The 24,785-nt window shown below is 33.8% G+C and overlaps 2 protein-coding genes and 1 non-coding gene across 3 annotated transcripts; 2 read left to right on the forward strand and 1 right to left on the reverse strand.

Annotated features, from left to right (window-relative positions):
* Nucleotides 1-2,072: 2,072 nt before the first annotated feature.
* TRNAK-UUU (transfer RNA lysine (anticodon UUU)) lies at nucleotides 2,073-2,145 on the forward strand. The gene has a single exon. It is a non-coding gene; the product is annotated as a tRNA-Lys (tRNA).
* Nucleotides 2,146-8,185: 6,040 nt separating this feature from the next.
* LOC138894870 (uncharacterized) lies at nucleotides 8,186-8,524 on the reverse strand. The gene has a single exon (XM_070179604.1). It carries the CDS (start codon nucleotides 8,522-8,524, stop codon nucleotides 8,186-8,188), a length of 339 nt encoding a protein of 112 aa, XP_070035705.1.
* A 3,713-nt stretch (nucleotides 8,525-12,237) lies between these two features.
* On the forward strand, nucleotides 12,238-22,076 carry LOC104116912 (fimbrin-2-like). Its single transcript, XM_009627874.4, has 14 exons — nucleotides 12,238-12,461; nucleotides 12,612-12,782; nucleotides 13,335-13,576; nucleotides 13,678-13,849; nucleotides 14,565-14,603; nucleotides 14,819-14,887; nucleotides 14,979-15,095; nucleotides 15,470-15,681; nucleotides 16,164-16,319; nucleotides 19,069-19,268; nucleotides 19,408-19,565; nucleotides 20,131-20,227; nucleotides 21,113-21,204; nucleotides 21,599-22,076. The coding sequence occupies exons 1-14, from the start codon at nucleotides 12,375-12,377 to the stop codon at nucleotides 21,779-21,781; spliced, it is 1,995 nt and encodes a 664-aa protein (XP_009626169.1). The 5' UTR covers nucleotides 12,238-12,374; the 3' UTR covers nucleotides 21,782-22,076.
* The last annotated feature ends 2,709 nt before the right edge of the window (nucleotides 22,077-24,785 follow it).

Consider the following 24,785-nt stretch of genomic DNA (forward strand, 5'->3'; position numbering starts at 1 on the left):
TTGAAATAAATATATGACAGACTTGATTAAAAAGAATATATTGTGAGAGCGGGTTGTACGCTGCAACAGAATTGGGTGAAATAATAATGGATTATGACTGCTGAGTTGGCTTCAATTATTATAAATGAGTTACCTGATTTATTTTTATTATTTGTTGTTGTTATTAATATTGCGTACATGTTAATGTAAGTGAACCGCCATAGCCTCGTCACTACTTCATCGAGGTTAGGCTCAGCACTTACCAGTACATGGGGTCGGTTGTACTGATACTACACTCTGCACTTCTTGTGCAGATTTTGGAGTTGGTCCCAGCGGCGTGCCATAGACTTGCTCGGATTTCAGCTATTCGGAGGAGACTTGAGATATAACTGCATGGCGTCTGTAGTTCTGAAGTCCCCGTCTATTTTACTTTAGCTGTGTGTTTATTTTTAGACAACTTTATTTTATTCATACCTTTATTTATATTATTCTAGAAGCTCGTGCACTTGTGACACCAAATTCTGGAATGGTATTTAGACACCGTTATTTTTTATGAATTTTTTACTATATTTTAAACTTTGCTTCCGCATTTATTTCTTTGATTATTAATAATTTAAAAATTGGTTAATATTATTCTAACATTGACTTGCCTAGCAAGTGAAATGTTAGGTGTCATCACGGTCCGAAGGTGAAAATTTCGGATCGTGACACTGTTCACTTACAATTGAAATAGAAAAAGTAATTTTGCAAAAATTATCTTGTGCGCTATTTTCTAATTTATTATGCGTAAAAATAAAGATTACTTGATGTTTGTTAATCTCGAGTATTTCAATCTCACGGAGTATCACCAAGTTCAAACCTTTCTTTTTAAGAACACCCATTTCTAAATGTATTTTTTTCGGGGCGGAGTTAGAGTTTTATGCACGAGTTCAAATAAATTTCATTATGTTGCTTAGATCCTATATTGTATTAAGGAATTCATCATACATATATAAATATTAAATTACGAAGTCAATAATTAAAAATGAGTTTTGAGTGCGATAGTAAATTCATCTGATTTCTCGGGGGAGTAATTGCAAAGAATTATGTGCAGCTAGCAGTTCAAATAGTAGTTAGGAACAAAGATATTCAAAAATAAAGAAAAACATTTGCTACCTTTGAAATTTTATCGACATTTGTGTTAGGTAAATAAAGAAAAGCTAAATGACAGTCTTCTTGTCCTTAGTTTCCCTCAATTCTTCCTTCCTACCATTTCAATTAAGACGAGTGGGTCTAGCGCAGAACTTAATGATAATGTTGCGGCAACTTTATTTACGTATTCTAGTGGCAGAGACATAGAACATAGATTTGAAGGTGATAAGTTCAGAATTTTAATTCTTTTAAATTATTAGATTTTAAATTAATAATTTACATATATTTAATAAATTTTTTAATATAAATATAAGTTTGAACCCAAAAAAAACTATAATTACCAAATATATATATATAACTTCTGGTATACTTTAGTTTCAGTTTCAACACTCTTGATACGAATTAATGCAGCATCTTGTGAGGTACTTCATTTTGGCCCAAGGAGTCCAAGCACTTGGATCAGCATATGCAATTTATTGATGGAATTTTTACATCGTATAGCCATCTCCAAAACTAATACCCCAAAAAATTATTTTTGTACACTAATATATAATATTTCTATTTTATAGATAACTAATGTGTATTTTTTTTTTATATTTAACTAGCAACTGTAATTATTATCAGTTCCCTCACAATGTACCAGCTCATTCCATGAGAGGGCAGCTTGGTGCACTAAGCTCCCGCTATGCGCGGGGTCCGGGGAAGGGCCGAACCACAATGGTCTATTGTATGCAGTCTTACCCTGCATTTCTGCAACAGACTGTTTCCACGACTCGAACCTGCGACCTCCTGGTCACATGACAATAACTTTACCCGTTGCGCCAAGGCTCCCCTTCATACCATCTCATCCCATCTAAAAAGAAATTTGAAATAGCTAAATTCTTAGCCAAGGGAGCAATGACTCTGTTGGTAATATAGTTATATTTGATATCAGAATATAAATAGAGAGATTGTTCAAGCAGGCCGTCTTAGCTCAGCTGGTAGAGCGCATGGCTTTTAACCATGTGGTCGTGGGTTCGATTCCCACAGACGGCGACCTTTTTCATTTTTTCTCTTCCGCTTCAATTCTTGTTTTAATAATAGCAGCAGACCTATTGAATTTTAAAATTTGTGTTTCTGGTTCATTTTTACACCAATTTGCAAGAATGAAAGTCTAGGTTACGGAATTCCAAAACCTAAACATAAGCTGATTCTATTATGTTAAAAAAAATGTTACTATGTTAGCTTCATAAGATTAGTGTGGTCGTGGATTTTACAAGCTCATATTTGCTTCTTGTACAAATAATGTCTTCCAAAGCTCTGAATCTGATAGACAAATATGATCTCAATCATAAAGCAAATCAAAGCCACACATGAGTGGAACCATACTTTATAACATGTCCAAATCACTAGTAATGATGATATTTTGTACTCAAATATCAATCTAATCACAAATTTTAAAAGGCGTTGTGTGGGAAACCCATGTGTGGATTGGCCCTACTTGTCCTTCAATTGTGGTCACATTAACCAGTTCTAAACTCAATTAACCAAAATACACTTAGTAACGATTTTGATTATAATAATAGTAATGGTTTTAAAGTAGATAAATGATATATTAATACTATAGTAGTATACAATTTTTGGAGCGCTAAGAAATTGATCCAAATTCAAGTGGATACACTGATTCGTTGGTTCGGTCCGAGGTCTGTACCTTTGCTAACTCTTCTACGTGTAAAGAAGCTTAGAAACAATTGTTCTATAATCGTTGCTATCCAAATGGATCTTCCTTATTCTATTGTTAATAATATACAAAGACTAATTTATGTTGCATAATTATAAAGTATGTGATGCTACTTAAAGTGATAGAGAATTCCAAATGTTGGAGTGCTTAACTTGGGATGTAGATGTAACACAAATTCAATTGATCTTCTAGTTGGTCCGGGTCCAACTTAATTAGACTGCACATGCGTAAGGTTGTTCCCTATCTTCTCTCTGTGTGTCACATTGGCATTATCCTTTAGAAATAAAAAGCATTTGGAATTGGCCACGTTCATTAAAGTGCTTTAATATATTTGTTTGTGTAAATGCCTCACAGCTATACAAAAAAAAAAGGTATATGTTAGAACTCATTGTGTTCTTCAAATTATACTTTCACACATACTATTTGTTACATATTAATAAATTTTTACATATAAATTTATGCTCCCGTCGAAAGTATTAAGTTCTAATGAACCAAGTGTCAGAGTACTACATCCGCCTCTAGACGTAGATACCCATATTTTGTTAAGTATATCATGCCATGTATTATCCCTTCTTTCCATAGCAATGCTATACAAAGTGAATTAAAAGGAATAATCAAAACTTATAGTCTAATAATATCGATAGGAGCCTTTATTGTATGGGTTCAACTCTCATTAGCTCCGTCTGTAGATCCTCCAATGTAATAGAAAAAGGAAATAAAAAAGTGAAGAAGTTAGAAGGAAGATCTTTTAGTGAAAGAGGGTTGTGGTTTGAAAAAGAGAGACTATGCTCGGTGGCGAAACTAGGAATTTCCTAAAATGTGCAAATTTAAAAAAAGTGAAAAAATTACCGACAAAGGATATTCAATATGTGTTATATGAAAGTGCTAGAGGGGGTAAATTGAAATTTATTATTTCTTTTGCGAGGTAGTCGACTAACTTGCGTTCTAGTCGACTGAGTTTTTCAAGACTAAATATAAGAAAGTAAATTGCAGAAAGTAAATGACACAAAATGTTTTATACTAGTTCGGATTCAAAGTAAATCCTACGTCCGGTCCCCTTGGGTTGCAAGGGTGATCTCTTTCAAATATGAAGTGGTTTAGTAAAGATGCGTCGATGTTGTTATACACCAACAATCTTTTGATCACTTTGTTCTTCTCTCTTATAATTGATACAATATCTCACTAGTGTTCTTTTCTCCCTCTCTTCTCTTCTTAGTTACACAAAAAATCTATGACAGACTACAATGTTTGTTTGAAGTAGAACAAAGAGATTGAATTTGGTTTGATCAAAGTATATGAATCCTTGACATCTTCTGTAGAATATATATGGTGAGTTGGTCTCCATTTTTCATGGCGTGACAGTGTAATGATTGAGCAGTAACCCAAGGCAGTTGATTTTCAGAACCAATCAAGATGATTTCATTCCAAAAATATAATGGACTTTTCCTTTCGTTGCTTCCTTGATTTTCTTTTCCTTGCGAGCCGTTGGGGAGAATATTTTCAGAGGATCTTCTATACTGATTGATTGATGCCTTCCATAAATGGTTGATTCGAATATCTACATGATTGATCTTCTATATTGATTGATTGATCATCTTATGTTGATTGATTTATGCCTTCCGTAAATGGTCGATTCAAATATCCAATTTTCATAGAACGCACGGTTACAGCTTGATTCTTGCCTCCTTGATTTGTGCTTCTAGATCTTCTGTTAGAGTCTTTCCCATTCTCATAACATCCTTTGGGATTCAGTTTCCTATAAGTAAAATTAAGTTATGCTCATTTCAAACTCACTTTGCATGAGATGTAAGAATTCCTTGCATAAAACAAGGTTAGCACTTCCAAATAGAATATCATCAAAATAAATTTGAATAATGAGATTTCTAGAAGATGATCTCTTGATAAAAAGAGTAGTGTCAATCTTACCTCTTGAAAACTCATGACTAACCAAAAATGAGCTTAGTCTTTCATACCACGCTCTAGGTGCTTGCTTTAGCCCATACAGAGCCTCATTCAACTTAAACACATGATAAGAGAACTGTGAATTTTCAAAACCGAGAGGTTGTTTAACATAAACCTCCTCATCAATGAAACCATTTAAAAATACACTTTTAACATCCATTTGAAAAAAATTAAAACCTTTAAAAGAAGCATATGCTAATAAAATATGAATTGATTCTAACCGTGCTACCGGAACGAAGATTTCATCATAGTCGACTCCTTCTTGTTGAGAGTAACCCTGAGCGACTAGCCTTGCTTTTTTTCGGATAACTTTACCTTCTTCATTCAGTTTATTTCTGAATACCCATTTGGTTCCTATGATTGTTGCATTTGCTGCTTTGGGCACCATTGTCCAAACTTGATTTTTATCAAATTGATCAAGTTCTTCTTGCATTGCTTGTACCCAACTTGAGTCTTTCAAGGCTTCGTCAACTTTCTTTGGCTCTATTAGAGATATGAGTGCGATGTTGGCCTTTTTCTTTAAAGCTCCTCTTGTTTTCATTCCATCAATTGGATTTCCAATGATGAACTTTTGAGGATATTCTGATTCGCTTCTCCACTCATTTGGTACTATTTCAGTATGTTGATTAGTCGACTCATTCAGAGGTTGATCGTGCTCATTGATGCCTTCATTAGTCAACTGTGGGATTTAAGTCGTTTTGTTAGTAGTTTCTTTTGAAGTCTTCTATTCACTGATCTTTGGTTGATCTCTTCATCACTTGCAAAATCTCCTTTCTCGGCCATAGAGTTATTATCATCAAAAATAACATGAACGGATTCCTCTACACATAAGGTACGCTTATTATAGCTTCTAAAAGATCTACTGTTATTCGAGTAGCCGAGAAATATACCTTCATCACTTCTTAGATCAAACTTACCAAGATTGTCCTTGCAGTTGTTGTGGATGAAACATTTGCTTCCAAAAGAATGGAATTATCCAATATTGGGTTTCTTACCTTTCCATAATTCGTATGGAGTTTTCTTCAAAATGGATCGAATCAAACACATGTTGAGAATATGACAAGCTGTGTTGACTGCCTCTGCCCAGAAATGATTTGGGGGAGAATGTTCTAGTGTCATGGTTCTTGCCATATCCTGCAGAGTTCTATTCTTACGTTCAACCACTCCATTTTGTTGCGGTGACCTTGGTGCTGAGAAATTATGAGTGTATCCTTGATCGTTGCAGAATTCTTCAAAAGCTCTACTTTCAAATTCTTCTCCATGATTACTTTGAATAGTTTCTATAAGATGCCCCTTTTCTCGTTCAATGTTTTTTACAGAAAATCTCAAAATTCTTCAATGTTTCATCTTTATGAGATAGGAAAATCACCTATGTAAAGCGTGAGTAGTCATCAATAATAACAAAAGCATATCGTTTATCTCCAATGCTTGCAGTTCTAGTAGGTCCAAACAGATCCATGTGAAGCAATTGTAGAGGCTTGGTAGTAGACATAATGTCCTTGATTTTGAAAGAGTTTTTAGTTTGTTTACCAATTTGACATGCATCACATACATGATTTCTAGAAAAATTGAGCTTAGGAAGACTAATAACTAAATCATGTTTGGAGAGCTTTTCAATAAGATGCATGCTTGCATAACCAAGTTTTTTATGCCAGAGCCATAGATCATCGGATATGAATGCTAAAGAGATATGACTATCTAAATTTTCAATGCCATCAAGAATGTAGACGTTTCCATACCTTTTACCTGGAAGAATAATCTTACATGCCTCATCTTCAATAACACATCCAGTTTTCTTGAATTTAACTTCATACCACGAATCACACAGTTGGCTTACACTTAGAAGACTGTAATTGAGTCCATCCACTAGATAAACTTCAGTAATATTGCAATTATTGTTGAATGGAATTGTGCCAGTGTCAACTATCTTTCCTCTTGAATCATCTCCAAATTTGACATTTTCTCCATTTATTTTTGTGACTTCTTTGAATAGATTTTTGTCGCCCGTCATGTGACTGGAACACGCACTGTCTAAATACCATTTTTCTTTGCGACTCTTTCTCTGATGTTCCTGCAAAATGGAGTTATCACCTTCTTTTAGGTACCCAAGCTTGCTTGGGTCCTTGTTGGTTAGTATTACTTGAATCAGGATTATTTTTGGGTTTCCAAATCTATCCTCAGACATTATTTTACGAAATCTACAAAATGAGTATTTATGACCAACTTTGTTACAGTAATGACACATAGGAGTTGATCCAGTTTTTGATCTCCTACTTGTGTTAGTACTTGTGGACTCAGTTCTAGCCAGTCCTTTTCCTGTTGACTTGTATGTCGCCTTATTAGATTTGACAGAACTGTGACTGGTGGACTTGCGCATGCCATTAAGTTACATTTGCAATTCTTGAACTTCATCTTGAAGTACATCTTTTTCAATTTCACAGACTTCGAGTTTAAGTTCTCAATCCTCCTTTTCTCTATTGAGTCTCCTTAGTTCATTCAATATTTTTTGAGACTCCTTTAGAGTAAGGTCAAGAATATCCTGCAAATCATTACATCTATCACGGTTATAGGATCTTACCTCGCTTGTTTCACCTCATGCCATGAAATAATTTTCAGTATCTTCTTTATATTCATTGTCTGATGCATCTTCATCAGTCCAGCAACCAGAGTATCTGTTCATATTATTTTTCAAAATGGTCATGAAGCACATGTTTTCTATTTCTTCGTGTTCTGAATTATCTTCATCACTCCAGCTTCCGAAAGATTTTTTTTATTGAATCCTCCAGAGACTTTTCTTTTAAGATCTATGCATTCAGCTTGAACATGCCCATACCTTCTACACTCATAACATTTTCCATCATTCTTGTCTTGTTCATTGTATTGCCTGGTTCGCCTAGGTGGTATCCTTCCTCTTCTTGTGTTTCTATACCTTCTCATTAATCCATCCATGTTTCTTTATAATATGGCAATTTCTTCTTCAAGAGCTTCTGGGTCATCATCAATATCATTTTCAGGTCCTTCAGTTGTAGCTTTGAAGGCAACTATTTTCTTCTTTTCTTCCTGGTTTATTTTCTTGAGATGGGTCTTCTCGAATGCTATAAGATCTCCCCGTAGTTTATCATATGAAAGTTTGTTTAGATCTTGAGATTCGAGTGAGACTACTTTTGTCTGCTAAGTGGTAGGTAGGCTCCTTAGAATTTTTTGAACTTGATCACCACTTGAGTAGGGTTTACCAAAGGCTTTTAGATCGCTAATGATTTGGCTGAACCTTGAAAACATTTCCTCAATGGATTTTCCTTCTTTCATCTGGAAGAGTTCATAATCATGAACCGACATGTTTATCCGAATTTCTTTCACTTTGCTGGTTCCTTCATAAGTTACTTTCAGTTTATCTCACATTTCTTTGGTTGTATCACAACTTGAGATTTTCTCATACTCGTCTCCCTTTATAGCATTATGGAGTAAATTTTGTGCTTTAGCATTGACCTGAACAATTGCTATTTGCCCGTCTGTGTATTCATCTATCTCTTTAGGATCAGCGGGTGATTGAGCTGCTGCTGGTAGTGGATAATTGCTCTTTTTGATAACGCGCCATACTTTGACATCATAGGATTTTACATATATTTCCGTTCGCACTTTCCAGTGAGAAAAGTGTTGTGCATTGAAATACGATGGCCTAATTTGCGACGTTCCTTCTTGAAAGAGTGCTTCAACATATACTTGATTTGCCATGATCTTTTCTCACAGGCTGTTAAGCAAAAAGTGTGAGACTAGCTCTGAGACCAATTGAAAATGCAAAGGGGAGGGGGGTGAATTGAAATTTATTACTGTATTTCTTTTGCGAGGTAGTCGACTAATTTGCGTTCTAGTCGACTTAGTTTTTCAAGACTAAATATAAGAAAGTAAATGACACTGAATGTTTTATACTGGTTTGGATTCAAAGTGAATCCTACATCTAGTCCCTTTGGGTTGTAAGAGTGATCTCTTTGAAATATGAAGTGGCTTAGTACAGATGCGTCGATGTTGTTATACACCAACAACCTTTTGATCACTTTGTTCTTCTCTCTTATAATTGATACAATGCCTCACAAGTGTTCTTTTCTCTTTCTTTTCTCTTCTTAGTTACACAAAAAATCTATGACAGACTACAATGCTTGTTTGAAGTAGAACAAAGAGATTGAATTAGGTTTGATCAAAGTATATGAATCCTTGGCATCTTTTGTAGAATATATATGGTGAATTGGTCTCCATTCTTCATGGCATGACAATGTAATGATTGAGCAGTAACCCAAGGGAGTTGATTTTCAGAATCAATCAAGATGATTTCATTCCAAAAATAGAATGGACTTTTCCTTTCGTTGCTTCCTTGATTTCCTTTTCCTTGCGAGCCGTTGGGGAGAATATTTTCAGAGGATCTTCTATACTGATTGATTGATGCCTTCCATAAATGGTTGATTCGAATATCTACATGATTGATTGATCATCTTATGCTGATTGATTTATGTCTTCCGTAAATGGTTGATTCGAATATCGAGTTTCCATAGAACGCGTGATCACAGTTTGATTCTTGCCTCCTTGATTTTTGCTTCTAGATCTTCTGTTAGAGTCTTTCCCATTCTCATAACATCCTTTGGGATTGGTTTCCTGCAAGTAGAATTAAGTTATTGTCTATCATTCAAATCCAAATCTAACATATATACCTCTAAAATGTAATATTTTACCTATATACATAGCAGAGGCGGAGCTAGGATTTAAAGCGGGTTCGATGTTCTAATTCTATTAAGTTACTGGGTTCTAAACTAATAACTTTTACATATTCAATGATTATTTTAAAATAAATACAGGGTTTGAAGCAAAGCTATTGAGTTCGGCTGAACCCGTATGCGACATACTGGCTCCGCCCCTAATACATAGCGTAATTTTTCGATGAAGGGCGGTCAAGGACGATGTGGCTTCGCCCCTGACCATGCTTATCCTGAATTGAGCAATACTATTCCATTATAATTCTCTACAGGTTCTACTTGTAGTTGATGATCACTTGATCTCATTCTCACGTAGAGTGAAAGCATAAGAAGATCTGTTATGGTACTTATTCAAATCAAAGCAAGTCATCTTTCTGTGGGCCTCAGAATTTGATAATTGAACTAATCCCTTTTTTTCTTTCTCGACAATTACGATAACCCATGCCATAAAGTTTGAAAATGTTCCCTTACTCCTGGATCTGTTTTTCATCCTTTTCGATTTGCAAATGCTAAAAAGAAGTGTTTGGAAAATTAATTTAAAGTTATAGTAGGAAACTAAAATTATTGTAGTCAGAATTATATAGGATAAAGTTTTTCTGTTTTATGCTAAAGTCAGTTTATTACAATTATAACAAAAAAGGTATTTTTTGCTATTTTCATATGCAGAGAAGTGTGAAGAAATAGAGAATTATAGAAATCATTCGAGAGATTTCTAGTAAAATATTTTCATTCAAGAGGAACTCGAGGTTTCAGTTACGTGTCTTTCTTTCATGCAATAAGAACGTGGTATCTGATCTGAAAATAAAAAATATCCTGATAGGAAAGACTTTCCTCTTTAATGAGTCTTACTCAATTCATAGATGAGGTCCTAATGGATATCGAGCATCGGGTGAGAAACCAAAAAATCGTATTAAATTACCATTCTATTAAAAGATTGAACCTGAGTCCAAGCGTGAAAAAAAATAAAACTTCATTATTCGCAAGCTAAGCCACGCACATCAAAGTTCTATAGTGGTAATTACTTGATTTTGTAAAACCCTCGTACCTTGAGGTTAATTTTTGCTACTTTAGCCTTTAGGTTTTCCCTTCGAAATGAACAAACAGGAATTGAAGTGTTTCTAAATTATGTATTTGGATGCTCTTATGACTAAGGGCCCTTTAATTTTCAATTCATTTTCCTAATTGATTTCGAATAGTTAAATATAATGACTCTTTATTAGCTGTTTGTGTCTAACTAAATTAAAGCCGGAAGGAGCTCGTTTAGTACTGATGGGACTACTAGTTGCTCTATCAGGATCTTGACCCTTCGATTCCCAAGAAACTCGATAATTTCGAAATTTTTCAAAGCCTGATCAAAGTACGAATAGCTAGGGGAGTATGGATTTTGTCCAAATGGATAAAGTTAATTCTCTCTTACTAGTAGCGATATTACTCTACCGCAGAGAAAAATCCGGTGAGCCTCTATTTTCTTTTAAAAAAACATACTTAAAATACTTAAACATTACCAAAATATTTACACAAGCTAGATTTCGTATCATAAAGAGATGTAACCCTGAAGAAAATATGAAGTAGGTATAAGTAGGACCAATCCTTGTTTATATTATATTCTTATTCGAATTTCTAACACCCTTGATTTTCACAGCAAGCAAGACATATCTAATTATCAAAGTGAAGAAAGGTGAAACCAAAACAAGTACATCCAAGCAAGGCTTAGCTAGCGTTTAATTTGAACATAGATTTGGTTAAAAATTGAAAAAAAAGGTTTTGAAAAATAATTTTTGAAAGTTGAAATTGTGTTTGTACATGCACTTTATTTGAGAAAAAGTTGAAGTTTTGTGAGTGGAAAAAAAAAATTCACCCAAAAACTACCTTAAACCATATTTTCGGAACTTGAAAAAAATAATCAATTTTTTTTCAAAATTTGATCATATTTCATGAGCAAACAATATTTTCAACTTCTTTAAAAAAAAAATAGTATAAAGCAACAATTATACTTTTTTTTAAAAAATGTAATGGAGTAGTTAACTAGGTTGCATGAATGTTTTGTTTGCCTAACTAGCAGGTATATATGAAACGGATTAATATTTCGTATGAATTTTTAAATATTAAAAATTATACATGTAATTGTCAAACTCTTATAAACATATATTGGGATGAATCTGAAAATAGATAAGGTAATTAGGGTGATCGCTCAATTTTCACTTTATTACACAAAAGTTATTGAATTATTTTTGCAACGAAAAGTTACTCAACTTTAATTAAGCATCGCAAAATTCAGTAAACTATTTTTCGTAATAAAAAAGTCACTCAATTTTGATAAAGTATCACAAAAAGCTAATAGGCAGAAATAAAACGAGATATTTTCTAGGCTGAGTGACTTCTTGTTACAAAATAATTGTGTAGTGACTCTATATGATATAGATAAATTTGAGTGATTTTTTCGTTATAAAATATCGTTCAGTGATTTTAGTATAATAAAATAAAAGTTAATTGATCATCAATTTGTTTGATCCACAGTGTTTACAGCTCTCTAATCTATCATTACTAAATAAAAAATATTACTTTAATTAAGACGTTATGCTAATATGAGGATTAGCGGTTAACAAAAAGGGACAATACCGTCATAATTTGAATTTTACTCAAAACAGCTTTGAACACTGACAGCTCCTCTCTGTCCCCAGTCTACTATACTATTAGGCAGCTCTCTCCCTCTCAAATCACATGCTTCTCTCACTCAACTTAGTGAGAGAAACATCTGCAGTAATTCAAACCAATTCTTCAATTTTCTCTTCTTCGTTTCGGTATAAAATCGGAACTTTTGATCAACAGCAGATCAAACAATGGCTGGATATGTAGGTGTTTTTGTATCTGATCCATGGCTTCAGAATCAGTTCACTCAGGTCGAACTTCGGCGTTTGAAATCTCATGTAAGTTTTGCCATGTTCAATCTCTATAATTGATTAATTACTCTGCTTATGTAGTGAATTCAACTAATTTTGGATCGACGTTGAGTTGATTTATATCTATTGATCGATTGATCAGGATCAGTTCATCTTAAGGATTGTTGTTCTTTGCAGTTCAATGCGATGAAGAGAGAAAATGGAGGTTTGAAGCTCGCGGACTTACCTTCCAAAATGGCGAGATTAAAACACGTGGATGAGAATCTTGCGGAGCAAGAAAGAGAAACGTTTCTGAGAGATTCCTATAAAAACTTGGACGAAGACGTTGATTTCGAGCTATTTCTTCAGGTAACACGCGATCGCGTTGAGTATTCGGTGCATTGGATTCATGTCTATACTCTGCATAACTGCATTTTCAAATTTGAAGAAGATATTAGAGCCTTTTTCCTTTTTAGAAACTGTTGTTACAGTCGGGAACAAAAGCTGAATTGAGTTTAAACTTGATTTGAAAGATGTTGCAATATACTTGTGGTTTACTAGGGCAGAATCATACACAAATCAAATTGAGAAAAGAAGTAAAACAAGGATTTAACGAGGTTCAACAAAGCTTACGTGTTGGGGGCGAAAGCAGAGAAAATTTTCCATTATGAAATTTGTGTTAAAGCTAGGAAGAGGAAGAAGGAAACATTAGTGAATACTAACAAGCTTAACCAGATCTATATTTAGCATAAGAAATAACAATAGTAGTACATTTTAGGTTTGCTTCTTAGTAACTACTACAAGCCTTTGGTTTTAGTAGTTTCACTCTGCCTCTAAACTTTGTAAATTCTAATAACAAACTCATCAAGAATTTGTTGGTGGATTTATCTAAGAATGCAAGAATTGTTGAACTCGTGACAGGTTTATTTGAAAATCCAAGCACATGCTGCTGCAAGGATGGGAAGTACTGCAAAAAGTTCATCAGCTTTTGTTAAGTCAGCAACTTCTACATTGCTCCACACCATCAGTGAATCTGAGAAGGCATCATATGTTGCACATATTAACAGCTATCTCGCTGATGATGAGTTTTTGAAGAAATACCTTCCTGTTGATCCGTCAAGTAATGATCTCTTTGAGATTGCAAAGGATGGAGTTCTTATTTGGTGAGCATCAAATCTTTCTCTTTGTATATTAATAATTTAATACTATGCCTCAAATTTGTAAAACTTCTTGGACTAGATTGTTAATAAATATTGTTCTTCAGCAAGCTTATCAATGTGGCAGTACCTGGAACAATCGATGAACGGGCAATAAATATGAAGAGAATGCTGAATCCTTGGGAAAGGAATGAAAATCATACCTTGTGCCTCAACTCTGCTAAGGCAATTGGATGTACTCTAGTCAATATAGGCACTCAAGATTTTATTGAAGGAAGGGTATGATCACTTTCACATTAGCAATCTGTCCTCCAAATGGATTTGTCATATAAATTTAGGACATTATTCCGAAACATCTTTAGTTTTGACTCCGTTCCCTGTTGAGTTACCAACTTACCATAGGAATCCCATCAATCGTGGGTTTGTAAACTTTGTTTCTGGCATGTCATTCTCGTAAAATCATGTAACAGTCTAATAGCTCTATCAATAGCATTTTTTCCCTTGGCTTTGAGCAGCTTTCATGTAATATCAGCTAGCCTGCCTTTCTCCTTTCATTTGAATGAGAATGTAACCCTGAAACTTATGGCTGAGGGTGACGTTAAATCTCTTCTTGCTTGCCAGTGATATGATTCAATCATATGTCTTTATTCCTGCTGCCTCAAGTCTCAACATTATCTTGTTTTTTGGTCCTGTAGCTGGATTATGTTGATTTTAGTCATCCATCCTATGCTCCTTAATGCAATATCATGGTTTAATTGTTAATCAAAAATGTGTTTCATGTTTTCGGTATTCCTCAAGACATATTCACAAGTTTAATTATATCAGTGAAACTTTTTTCTGTTTGATTTTACGGCTGGCATTTTTTGTCGAACTTCAATTTTTGCAGTGTTACATACTGGTCTGTGTGGTTTTATGACTGGCATTTTTTGTATAACTTCAGTTTCTGCAGTGTTACATACTGGTCTAATACATTGTCTTTTCTGTCGGTTTCCAGAGGCATCTTGTTCTTGGAGTGATATCTCAGATTATTAAGGTAAGAGTTCTATATGTGTCCTTAATGAAAATTTTAGCGGATTTTAAAACCTTGAAACAATGAATGAGGTTATTTTAATACGAATATTTTATCTTACAAGATGAAGGAATCAGCATTAAGATTTTAAAAGTCACCAGCATATATTTTAGCTCGTAAGACTTAAAATCATAACCAAAAAGATATGAGGATATTGATTTTCTTTGATGTTATTTCAGATTCAACTATTGGCAGATCTCAACTTAAAGAAAACACCTCAGTTGATGGAGTTAGTTGATGATAGCAAGGTAAACACACACACTCATCAATGCCTCACTAATTGACAGCTTTGGCAAAACTTGTGTTATATACTTGATTATCTCAAATCTGTGATTTCAGGATGTAGAGGAGCTGATGAGTCTACCTCCAGAAAAAATCTTGCTTAGATGGATGAATTTTCAATTGAAGAAAGCTAAATATGAGAAAACTGTGACAAACTTCTCATCTGACATAAAGGTAATTAAAAATGAGCTGGAATTTGCATCATCATGCAAATTTGAACATTTGCAACATTTTCCTTGGTCATTAAAAGATAATCTTTTCCCTTCAGAGAGAGTGAGTCTGTGGTGCTTGTAATTTTATTTCCAATGCCAGAAATTTTAATTAAGTTTTCCATTGAAACTAAAGATCAGCCAGTTCCCATAATTTAAAGATATCTATACGTTGAGGGTTCTTAAATAAGCTTTTTAGTTTTATAGAATGAGTGATTTCTTGTACTTCCAGCCCAGAAATAAAGCAAAAGAGCTTTCCTCTTCATCCCCTTCATGTAATTTCTTTATCAATTTTGAGCGTATAATGCTGAATTCTTAACCATCCATTTGATTTTGTAGGACGGAGAAGCTTATGCTCACCTCTTAAATGTTCTTGCCCCAGAGCACACTAATCCTACCACACTCACTACGAAAGACCATTTAGCAAGAGCGAAGTTGGTTTTGGAACATGCGGATAGGATGGGTTGCAAAAGATACTTAACAGCAAAAGATATTGTGGAAGGTTCTCCAAATCTTAACCTTGCATTTGTGGCACATATCTTTCAGCATAGGTACGAAGCTACTGTTTCTTTCATAATTTCAACTTACGAACTTGCAGACTATTTCAGTTGAAGTTTTCTTTCGTTTATAACACAACTGTGAGAGAAGACAGCTGTTGCTGGTTAAGCCTTTTGTGTTCTTAAAGAGTTTCAATTGTTGTAGGCCAAGGTTTTGGTATTTTTAATTGTCATTAGCAATATAGACAGAAAGTATACAACTGATGGACCATGTTAATTTGCATTTCATCCCTTGCTCTTTTAAAAACGCTGTCAAATGCTAGCAGAGTGACTTAGAGTAGTAGTTCCTTTTGCCACCTCAATATTTTAATAAACCGACCAAACTACTAGTATGATTAGCCAATTCAGCCAGTCAAGTTTGAGAGATTATCACTTCATAGCATGTATGGTGAAATTAGTGCTATATTTAACTGTAAAATTTAGTTATTTGATTGTTTGTTTCTATCTTGAATTGACCATAAACCTCTTATCCATAGGAATGGGCTATCAACTCAAACTAAGCAAATATCCTTTCTGGAGATTTCACCGGATGAAGCTCAAATGTCCAGGGAAGAGAGAGCTTTCCGCTTTTGGATCAATAGTCTTGGAAATTCAGCTTACATAGATAATGTTTTTGAAGATCTCAGAAATGGGTATGGTACTCTACTATCGCAAACTCTCGCTATCGTGGTGGGACTTATTTTATGTTACTACGAAATTTCCTGACTAAGCTTAAAAGATAAATAATTTGAACTCTGCTGTGATCTAATTTGCTCATGCAACGACATATGGAAAATTAAAACTCTATCTGGTTTTTGAAAGTGTAAAGAATACAAAGACCAATTCTGTTAGGATCGGGAACCCGAGTAGTGCGGAATATAGCCAAACAACGGTATAATGGTAATAACAAAGACAATGGAAGTTGATAACAACGACAATTAAAGTAGATAAAGAAGACACAAATCTAACGTGCTTCGGTCAAAGTGACCTACGTCCACAAGCGGAGAGGAGCAATTTACTATAACAATAAGAGTACAAAAAAGAGTACAAAATTAGAGTAAATACTCTAATTAATCTCAAATACCCTAAGGGAATAACCTCACAAGATCACTCCAAAGAAAGAGTTCACACAAGTGCTTCCCAACACTAACTCTCATACAAAACACTCTTAATAAAGGAAGAAACAAGAAATGAAGACTCAAGTCTTGTTGCTGTGCTTCCAAATGAGTAGAGAGTCCTCATTATATAGGAAGAGAAGAAAGAAATGCTTGGTCAATAATTGGCCACATCCTCTCAAAATACAAGGCCATTTATTTGGCCAACAAGGCCTTAAATAAAAGACTCCAAATGTGCCAACAAGGCTCACAAATAAAAAACCTAAAAATAAGGCCACCTTTTACAAATCTCCACCTTGGCCTAATTTTGGCTGATATAGTAAATTTGCTTCACCTTCTCCGCAAAAGCCCCAATGGGCATATGTCAAAATTTAATGCCATTAAAATCAGACAAGTTGTGTGATACCGAAACTGCAGTAGGGCCTATAATAGTGGAGCCCAATAAAGTATACAACGAACCAGATCTGTGTGCTTTCATGATCACAAGAGCATCTTGAAAAACTTTTAAAACTCCATATTCACGAGTGAATTTGCACCCAAGGGATTCTAAAGTGCCCAAAGATATGATATTTTTCTTCAACTCAGGAACATATCTAACATCGGTGAGAGTTCTCACCACATCATCGTGCATTCTGAACCGAATTGTACCTTTGCCAATAACGTTGCAAGTAACATTGTTACCCAGTTGGACAACTCCACCTGCAACTGAAACATATGTAGAAAACAAGTCCCTTCTAGGACACATATGATATGAACAACCGGAATCTAAAATTCACTCATTGTCTAATTTGAAACTAGTTTCAGTTGCTAAAAATATAGTTCCTTCAATCTCATCAGTTGCTACACTAGCTTCGGCGGTGTCAGTATTTTTGTGCTCATTTTTTCTTTCTTTATGCTTTTCTTTATTTTTTAGTTTATAACATTCAGAGATATTGTGACCTTTCTTATGATAATAGCGACACTGTAAATTATTGTATCTGAATATGGAGTCGGATTTGCCCCTAACAAACAAGCCAACTTTCGCTTGAGTTCCACTAGCTTCCCCAGTAATATCACTATCTATCTGTTCTTTTGATTTTAAGATAGATTTAATATCCTTATAAGAGATATTATCCTTTGCATAAAGTATAGTATCTCTTGTATGCTTAAAAGATGGGGGTAGAGAACAAAGCAGTAACACGACTTGATCCTCATCTTTAATTTCAGCACCTATATTACTCAAATCCATAAAATGAAATCAAAGGTGTCAAGATGAGAGAGAATAGAGGTAACCTTCACCCATACGAATTGTATAAAGCTTCTGTTTCAGGTAAAGTCTATTTTCCATCGTCCTCTTCATATATAAGGTTTTCAATTTTTCCCACATGCCTTTAGCTATGGTTTCTACAGAAACTTCACGTAAAACCTCATTTGAGAGATTTAAAATGATACCTGCTTTTGCCTTTTTGTCTATGATGGCAAACTCCTCGTCCATCATTTTAACCGGCTTATTCTCCTTTTCTTGCAACGCCAAGTCTAAGCCATCCTGAATTAGGATAGCTTCCATCTTTAATTGCCACATTCCGAAGTTTGCACTTCGGTCAAATTTCTCAACATAGGTCTTTGTTAGAGTCATTTTGGCTATTGAAACTAACCCGGTTAGATCCGGCTCTGATACCAATTTATTAGGATCGGGAACCCGGGTAGTGCAGAATATAGCCAAACAACGGTATAATGGTAATAACAAAGACAATGGAAGTTGATAACAACGACAATTAAAGTAGATAAAGAAGACACAAATCTAACGTGGTTCGGTCAAAGTGACCTACGTCCACAAGCGGAGAGGGGCAATTTACTATAACAATAAGAGTACAAAAAAGAGTACAAAATTAGAGTAAATACTCTAATTAATCCCAAATACCCTAAGGGAATAACCTCACAAGATCACTCCAAAGAAAGGGTTCACACAAGTGCTTCCCAACACTAACTCTCATACAAAACACTCTTAATAAAGGAAGAAAGGAAGAAACAAGAAATGAAGACTCAAGTTTTGTTGGTGTGTTTCCAAATGAGCAGAGAGTCTTCATTACATAGGAAGATAAGTAAGAAATGCTTGGCCAACAATTGGTCACATCCTCTCAAAATACAAGGCCATTTATTTGGCCAACAAGGCCTTAAATAAAATGTCCAAATGTGCCAACAAGGCTCACAAAAAGGCCACCTTTTACAACTTTTCTATGAGTGTGTGTGTGTTTCCGCGTGCGCAAGCGCATTTTTTTCAATCTAATGAATGTTTGTGTCTTTCCAGATGGTTGCTTTTAGAGACACTTGACAAGGTGTCTCCTGGAATTGTTAATTGGAAAATTGCTACTAAGCCTCCAATTAAGATGCCCTTCAGAAAAGTAGAGAATTGCAACCAAGTTGTGAAGATTGGGAAACAACTGAAGTTTTCTCTTGTAAATATTGCTGGAAATGACATTGTACAAGGAAATAAGAAATTAATATTGGGTAAGTGATATCGTTCTTTATTCTTCTTTTTTTCTCCTTAAATTTATTCATATCTGTAATATCAACCTGCTTTGTTTGGTTATTTGTGGGGGGGTAACTCAACCTGTTATGGACCAACATTCTCCGTTCCCTATTTCAGCTTACTTGTGGCAGTTAATGCGATGCAACATGCTTCAGCTCTTGAAGAATTTGAGATTTCATTCCAATGGGAAGGAAATCACTGATGCAGATATTTTAGAGTGGTCCAACAGCAAAGTAAGAAATTCAGGAAGCAAGAGTCGCATGGCTAGTTTTAAGGTATAATTTCTAAAGATCAGTCTTTTCAGATTCAGAACAATAGTGTTGAGAGGCCTTCATTGATTATTCTGATAAAGCATGGGCTTTGCGAGCGTGTGTGTGTGTGCGCGTGCATATACAATTTATTTTCAATGTTTTGAACCTTGCTTTGAAATGTTTTGTGCTGGGTAATTAAAAGGGATGAAAATAGTGTTGTGTCCTCATCAAGCTCAAGTTCAAGTTTTACTTAAGCAGACTATACATGTATACATATGATATGTAAATTCCTAACCATCGAACTTTCAATTAAGATGACTAAATATAACAATCAAGTTTTTTTCCTGGTGGAAACTTACATGATATGGCTCGAGAAGAAATTTTTTAACTTCTATACAATCCCTGATTTCAATTGGACACCTGTTTTTTTCCGTAAAATTTGATGCTTCATGTGCATCTTTTTCGGATCATGTATCCCATTGTTGGATGACGCATTGCTTATGGAGTAATACCTCACAAGTTGGCTAGCATACACCTCTTTTACCTCCCATTACTGTGAGACAGAGAACTGACTCTGTTAAATTTACAGGATAAGAGTTTGTCGGATGGCATCTTTTTCCTTGAGCTGCTTAGTGCTGTACACCCTCGAGCTGTTAACTGGAGTCTTGTTACAAAAGGAGAAACTGGTAACTTATTTCAGACTTCAAATAGGTTCCTTCTTTCAGTTGTTCTGATTTAATTTAGTTGCTTGTTAGTATCAACACGAGGCATTGTTCTCTCTCTATTTCTTCTGTTCTTTTTATTTTACTAATAGCAAATCCATCAAAATACTATTGGATGAAAATTTTGTGTGATGCCTGGCTGAATCTTTTGAGCTTGCTGCAAAGAGAGCGTATCTTGAACTTCATATCAGGGAGTAGCACAATAAATCTACACTAACGCATTTTCCTATGATTGAAGCTCCACAACCACTTTACGAAGGTTTCTAAAATATTAAATGATTGAATATGATGATATTTGTGAACGTGTACTAGATCTCCTATCATTTATATATTGACAACCCACTTGGTGCGTTATGAAGCATCTTTAACTTGTGGAAACGGAACTTCAGCATCACTAGTTAGATGATACTTGAATACTAATCCTAGGTAAGGGAGGTGCCAAGCTCTTAATAGAAAGGGCTCACAGTTCCGGTTTGCTATGTCTTTACTAATTTCCTTTTTTGCCAAGGAAATCGTTCTCTGCTTTTCCCCCATGATATATCCACATTTTAGAGAGTCGAAACATGCACTAGTTAAGAGTGATTTTAATGAATCATGCAAACATTCTGAAGAAATGGCTGTCAAATTGAGAAAGAGGAATAGAGGCACCCATAACCTGGATAATCCTGACCAATTGACATCATTTAATGTAGTTAAAGTAGCTTTATATGCTTGTTGAGCCAAATAGCTTATTGACCGTGTGTCATCTATAGTACCTTTTTGAGTGACTTATTTTGTATTTCTCCCTTCAGTCGTGATTATTACTCCTACATATGACTTTTTAGCTAAACGAAATCTTCGGTGATGCAGAGGAGCAGAAGAAGATGAACGCAACCTACATTATCAGTATTGCAAGGAAACTTGGATGTTCAATATTTTTGTTACCCGAAGATCTGATTGAGGTAATCCTTCATTTGGTTAACTATCCTTATCTGACACTTGCATTCTCGAATCCCCCTCAAGATGCATGGATGACTGATGCATTCTATCTTTAGCTTTTGGGCGATAATGTGAATTTGCTGCCTCTAGTAGTACATAAAACAAGTCAAATCTCTCTACATCTTTTGTATCCTCTACTCGGTGGCAGAGCCACGTTTACCAAATGGAGCTCAACAGAATTCGTTCGCCTGAAAATTCTATTGTGTATATAGTTGAAAAAACCTTTATAAATTGTTGATTCCCCTAAACACAACAGAGCATCTCTCTGAATCGTTTGATGAAATTTCTACCTCCGCCAGTGCCTTAACTGACTACTGTTTTATGCAAAATCATAATATAGTAGTGTGTTTTAATCAGGTAAATCAAAAGATGATCCTCACACTCACAGCAAGTATAATGTATTGGCACTTGAAACAACCAATGGAAGATCAAACCTGTACATCTTCAGATAGTGATAGTAGCTCAGTCGACACAACTTCAACCTTAACGTTGGATGATACTGCTTCCGAGTGTTCAATGGATGAAAACAGCAACAGATAACTCGGAAAATTTTTCACGTGCGCTGATTTTCTTTTTAAAAATTCCTTGTGCTCATTGTTTGAAATTTTGAAAAAAGTAGGGTGTATGGCTTTGTAGTAGTCAATAGTGTACGATTGCAGTTTTCCTAAAAGAAAATATATATAATGAATAGAGTTAGAGATTTTTATTTTTTTTGTATTGTATTGTATAAGAGATCTTCTGTAGTATACCTTGGCTTTTATATGTTTACTAGTGAATTTGTATGTAAAAAGACCTAAATAATCTTAATATCCAATGAAATATTTTACTCTTCAAATTTAAATAGATAACTTTTCGAATTTTAATCTATTGCGGTTAACACCGGCAGAGCTAGGGTGGCGAAAGGGGATCATCGGAACCCCTTTCGCCCTAAAAATTCCACTGTATGTCAAAATTATTTTTTATGCATTTATAATAGATGTTGAATCCTCTTGGCTTGTTCGTATATTTACTTTTTAATATTTCAAATCCCTTGGTAAAAATTTTGGCCCCGCCACTTACAATTAACGCTTAATTTTATATATTTCTAAATTTTTTTGTCACTTAATAGTTTTTAGTCTTTTTTCTAGTCCGTTTTGAAAAATAATCTCAACTAGGGATATTGACGGGATAAAAATAGGAGAGATTTGATTTTTATAAATGTAAGTTTAGTTAGATGACCTTTTCACACAAGACCATTAAAGATTAACGAAGATCGGCAAATAAAATATTAAAAACTTTGTAGAGTCATATTCTTCTATTTAATTGTGCGTGGGCATAGAAGATTATTCTTTTTGAAATATTTTATTTTATAATCCATGACAAATATAATTTTAGTTATATGATTTGTTTTAACAAGAGATCATTAAAGAATAAAGAATATGGGGAAAATTATCTTTTATATTCATCTATAATTTAAATAAAACAAAATAATCTTAGAATAATTTTTATATTTATTTACAGCTCTCCTCAATTATTTCTTGATGATAAAAGGTAACTAGAATCTATACTCGAAATGCCGTTTGTCTTTTTTACCATTTGTAATTTTTTTTGTATTGAACAAAATAGTAATTTAATTATCTCCCTAATATTTAGGACATTAGAATCACCTAAATTTTTGCTTATAATATCTTTCCTTATTATACTAGGTAGAAAGTCCTACTATTTAAGAATTTAAAATCTATCAATATATTTACCTTATATAAAGTACACTAATTGAAAATAAATTCATATGTGTAATATTCAGAAAGCTTAACGGGATCAGCAAATATATAGTTTATATGAGAATCATCAGTTCATCACCATAAAAAAGACATAAAATTAGTTCAAAACACGAAGCACGTAACATTGTCTGAATGCTAAACAATAAGCTTTTATTTTTATTGTACAAATAAACAATTCATGTATAATTAAAATCATATTTAATCATATAAAATCGTACAAGCCTTAATATATATTATAAAAAGTATGAAATTCCTAAATAAAATGTTGATTGACTTTTATCCTTTAATATAGATTTTATATAAAATTAAAAATTAAAAATTTTATTAATATTTAGGACTTTAAAATTAATTAAAATTTTATTTACTAAATTTTTTCTTAATCGAAATATGTAGGAAATTCTGATATTTAGGAATTTAAAATAAATTATATAAAAAATTAAAATGTATTAAAGTAATATTTATACACATACTTAGTGAATTCAATAACTTTTTTAGTAATTATTAAACCGATAGAGTGACTATACTCTTTGAGTAATTTGTCGCCCTATTAAAATTTTATGTTTCAATAGTGCTTTCTTTGCCCACACATGTTTTGTCAAAGCTATGTAAAGATAATTTTTTTCCTTTTTATTTTAATAACTTAAACTTCACTATAGAGGCATAACATAATTGAAACCTTTAAGGGGCATTAATTGAGAAGACATAAAGATTTAATTTGTCAATTTCTGTTATTTGACGAATTTTTGAAGAATTATAATAAAAATATAAATAATCTTATTTTTGTCTTATCGAATGAACTTGAGAATCTCTCAAAAAAAAATTATAGAAAAACTCTTAGATCATCAAGGTTATATGTTCTTGCTGAAATAAAAAATGAAGTATGATAATTTGTGAAATTGAACTGATAAAATTATAAAACTGGAACAAAGTTTAAGGTGAATATATTGAATGATACTAATTGAGAACTTTTATGAGCATGAGTTTCTCCTTTTATTAAGTTAGTTATATAGGATCAACATTTATCAATTCAAGAGTTTACACTTTTATCTTATAACTTAAATATAATATTTGAAGTAATATTTATGTAATAATTTCTAAAAAGAATTACTCAGTGAGACGAGGAAGACGCGCAACGCGCGTACACTAATGCCTCATTTGTTTTTTTTTAAGATTAAGGCATCTGAATCTGAATACACATTTGAATATCAAGATATGTATTAAGATTAATGCATCTGAATCTGAATACACATCTGAATATTAAGATGTGTATTAAGATCTGAATACTAAATGATTAAGATTGTTTGATTTTTAACATTTGAATGTATACAATTTATCTTTATTTGAAAATTAATAAACATAAATTCAAATAAAATACTAATTAATCTAATATTTGTCAATAAAATATATAATTTTTTAAAATATGATAGCTGTTGGTGATGATGACTAACGGTAGTGCTTGTGAATGCTGACCAGAGGCGGTGGCTGGTGGTGGTTTAGGGTAGTAGCTAATGGTGATTGGTAGTTGTGGCGATTATGATTTATGATTGAGTATAGTAGTGGTGGTGGTGGTGGTGATAGTTAATAATGATGGTTGGTGGCGGTAGTTGTGATTGAGGAAGGTGGTAATGGGTGTTGGTAGTTTATAATGATGGGCACTACCGACTATGGTTGTTTGATGGTGATGGGGTGGTTAGTTGTGATGGTTGAGGTGGATGAGTGTTGGTTGGGATTGAGAATGATGGTGGTGAAAGTAGTGGGGATGGTGGATGGTGGTAGTCGATAAT

This window comes from Nicotiana tomentosiformis, chromosome 6 (assembly GCF_000390325.3).
Source record: "Nicotiana tomentosiformis chromosome 6, ASM39032v3, whole genome shotgun sequence".
Taxonomy (NCBI): domain Eukaryota; kingdom Viridiplantae; phylum Streptophyta; class Magnoliopsida; order Solanales; family Solanaceae; genus Nicotiana; species Nicotiana tomentosiformis.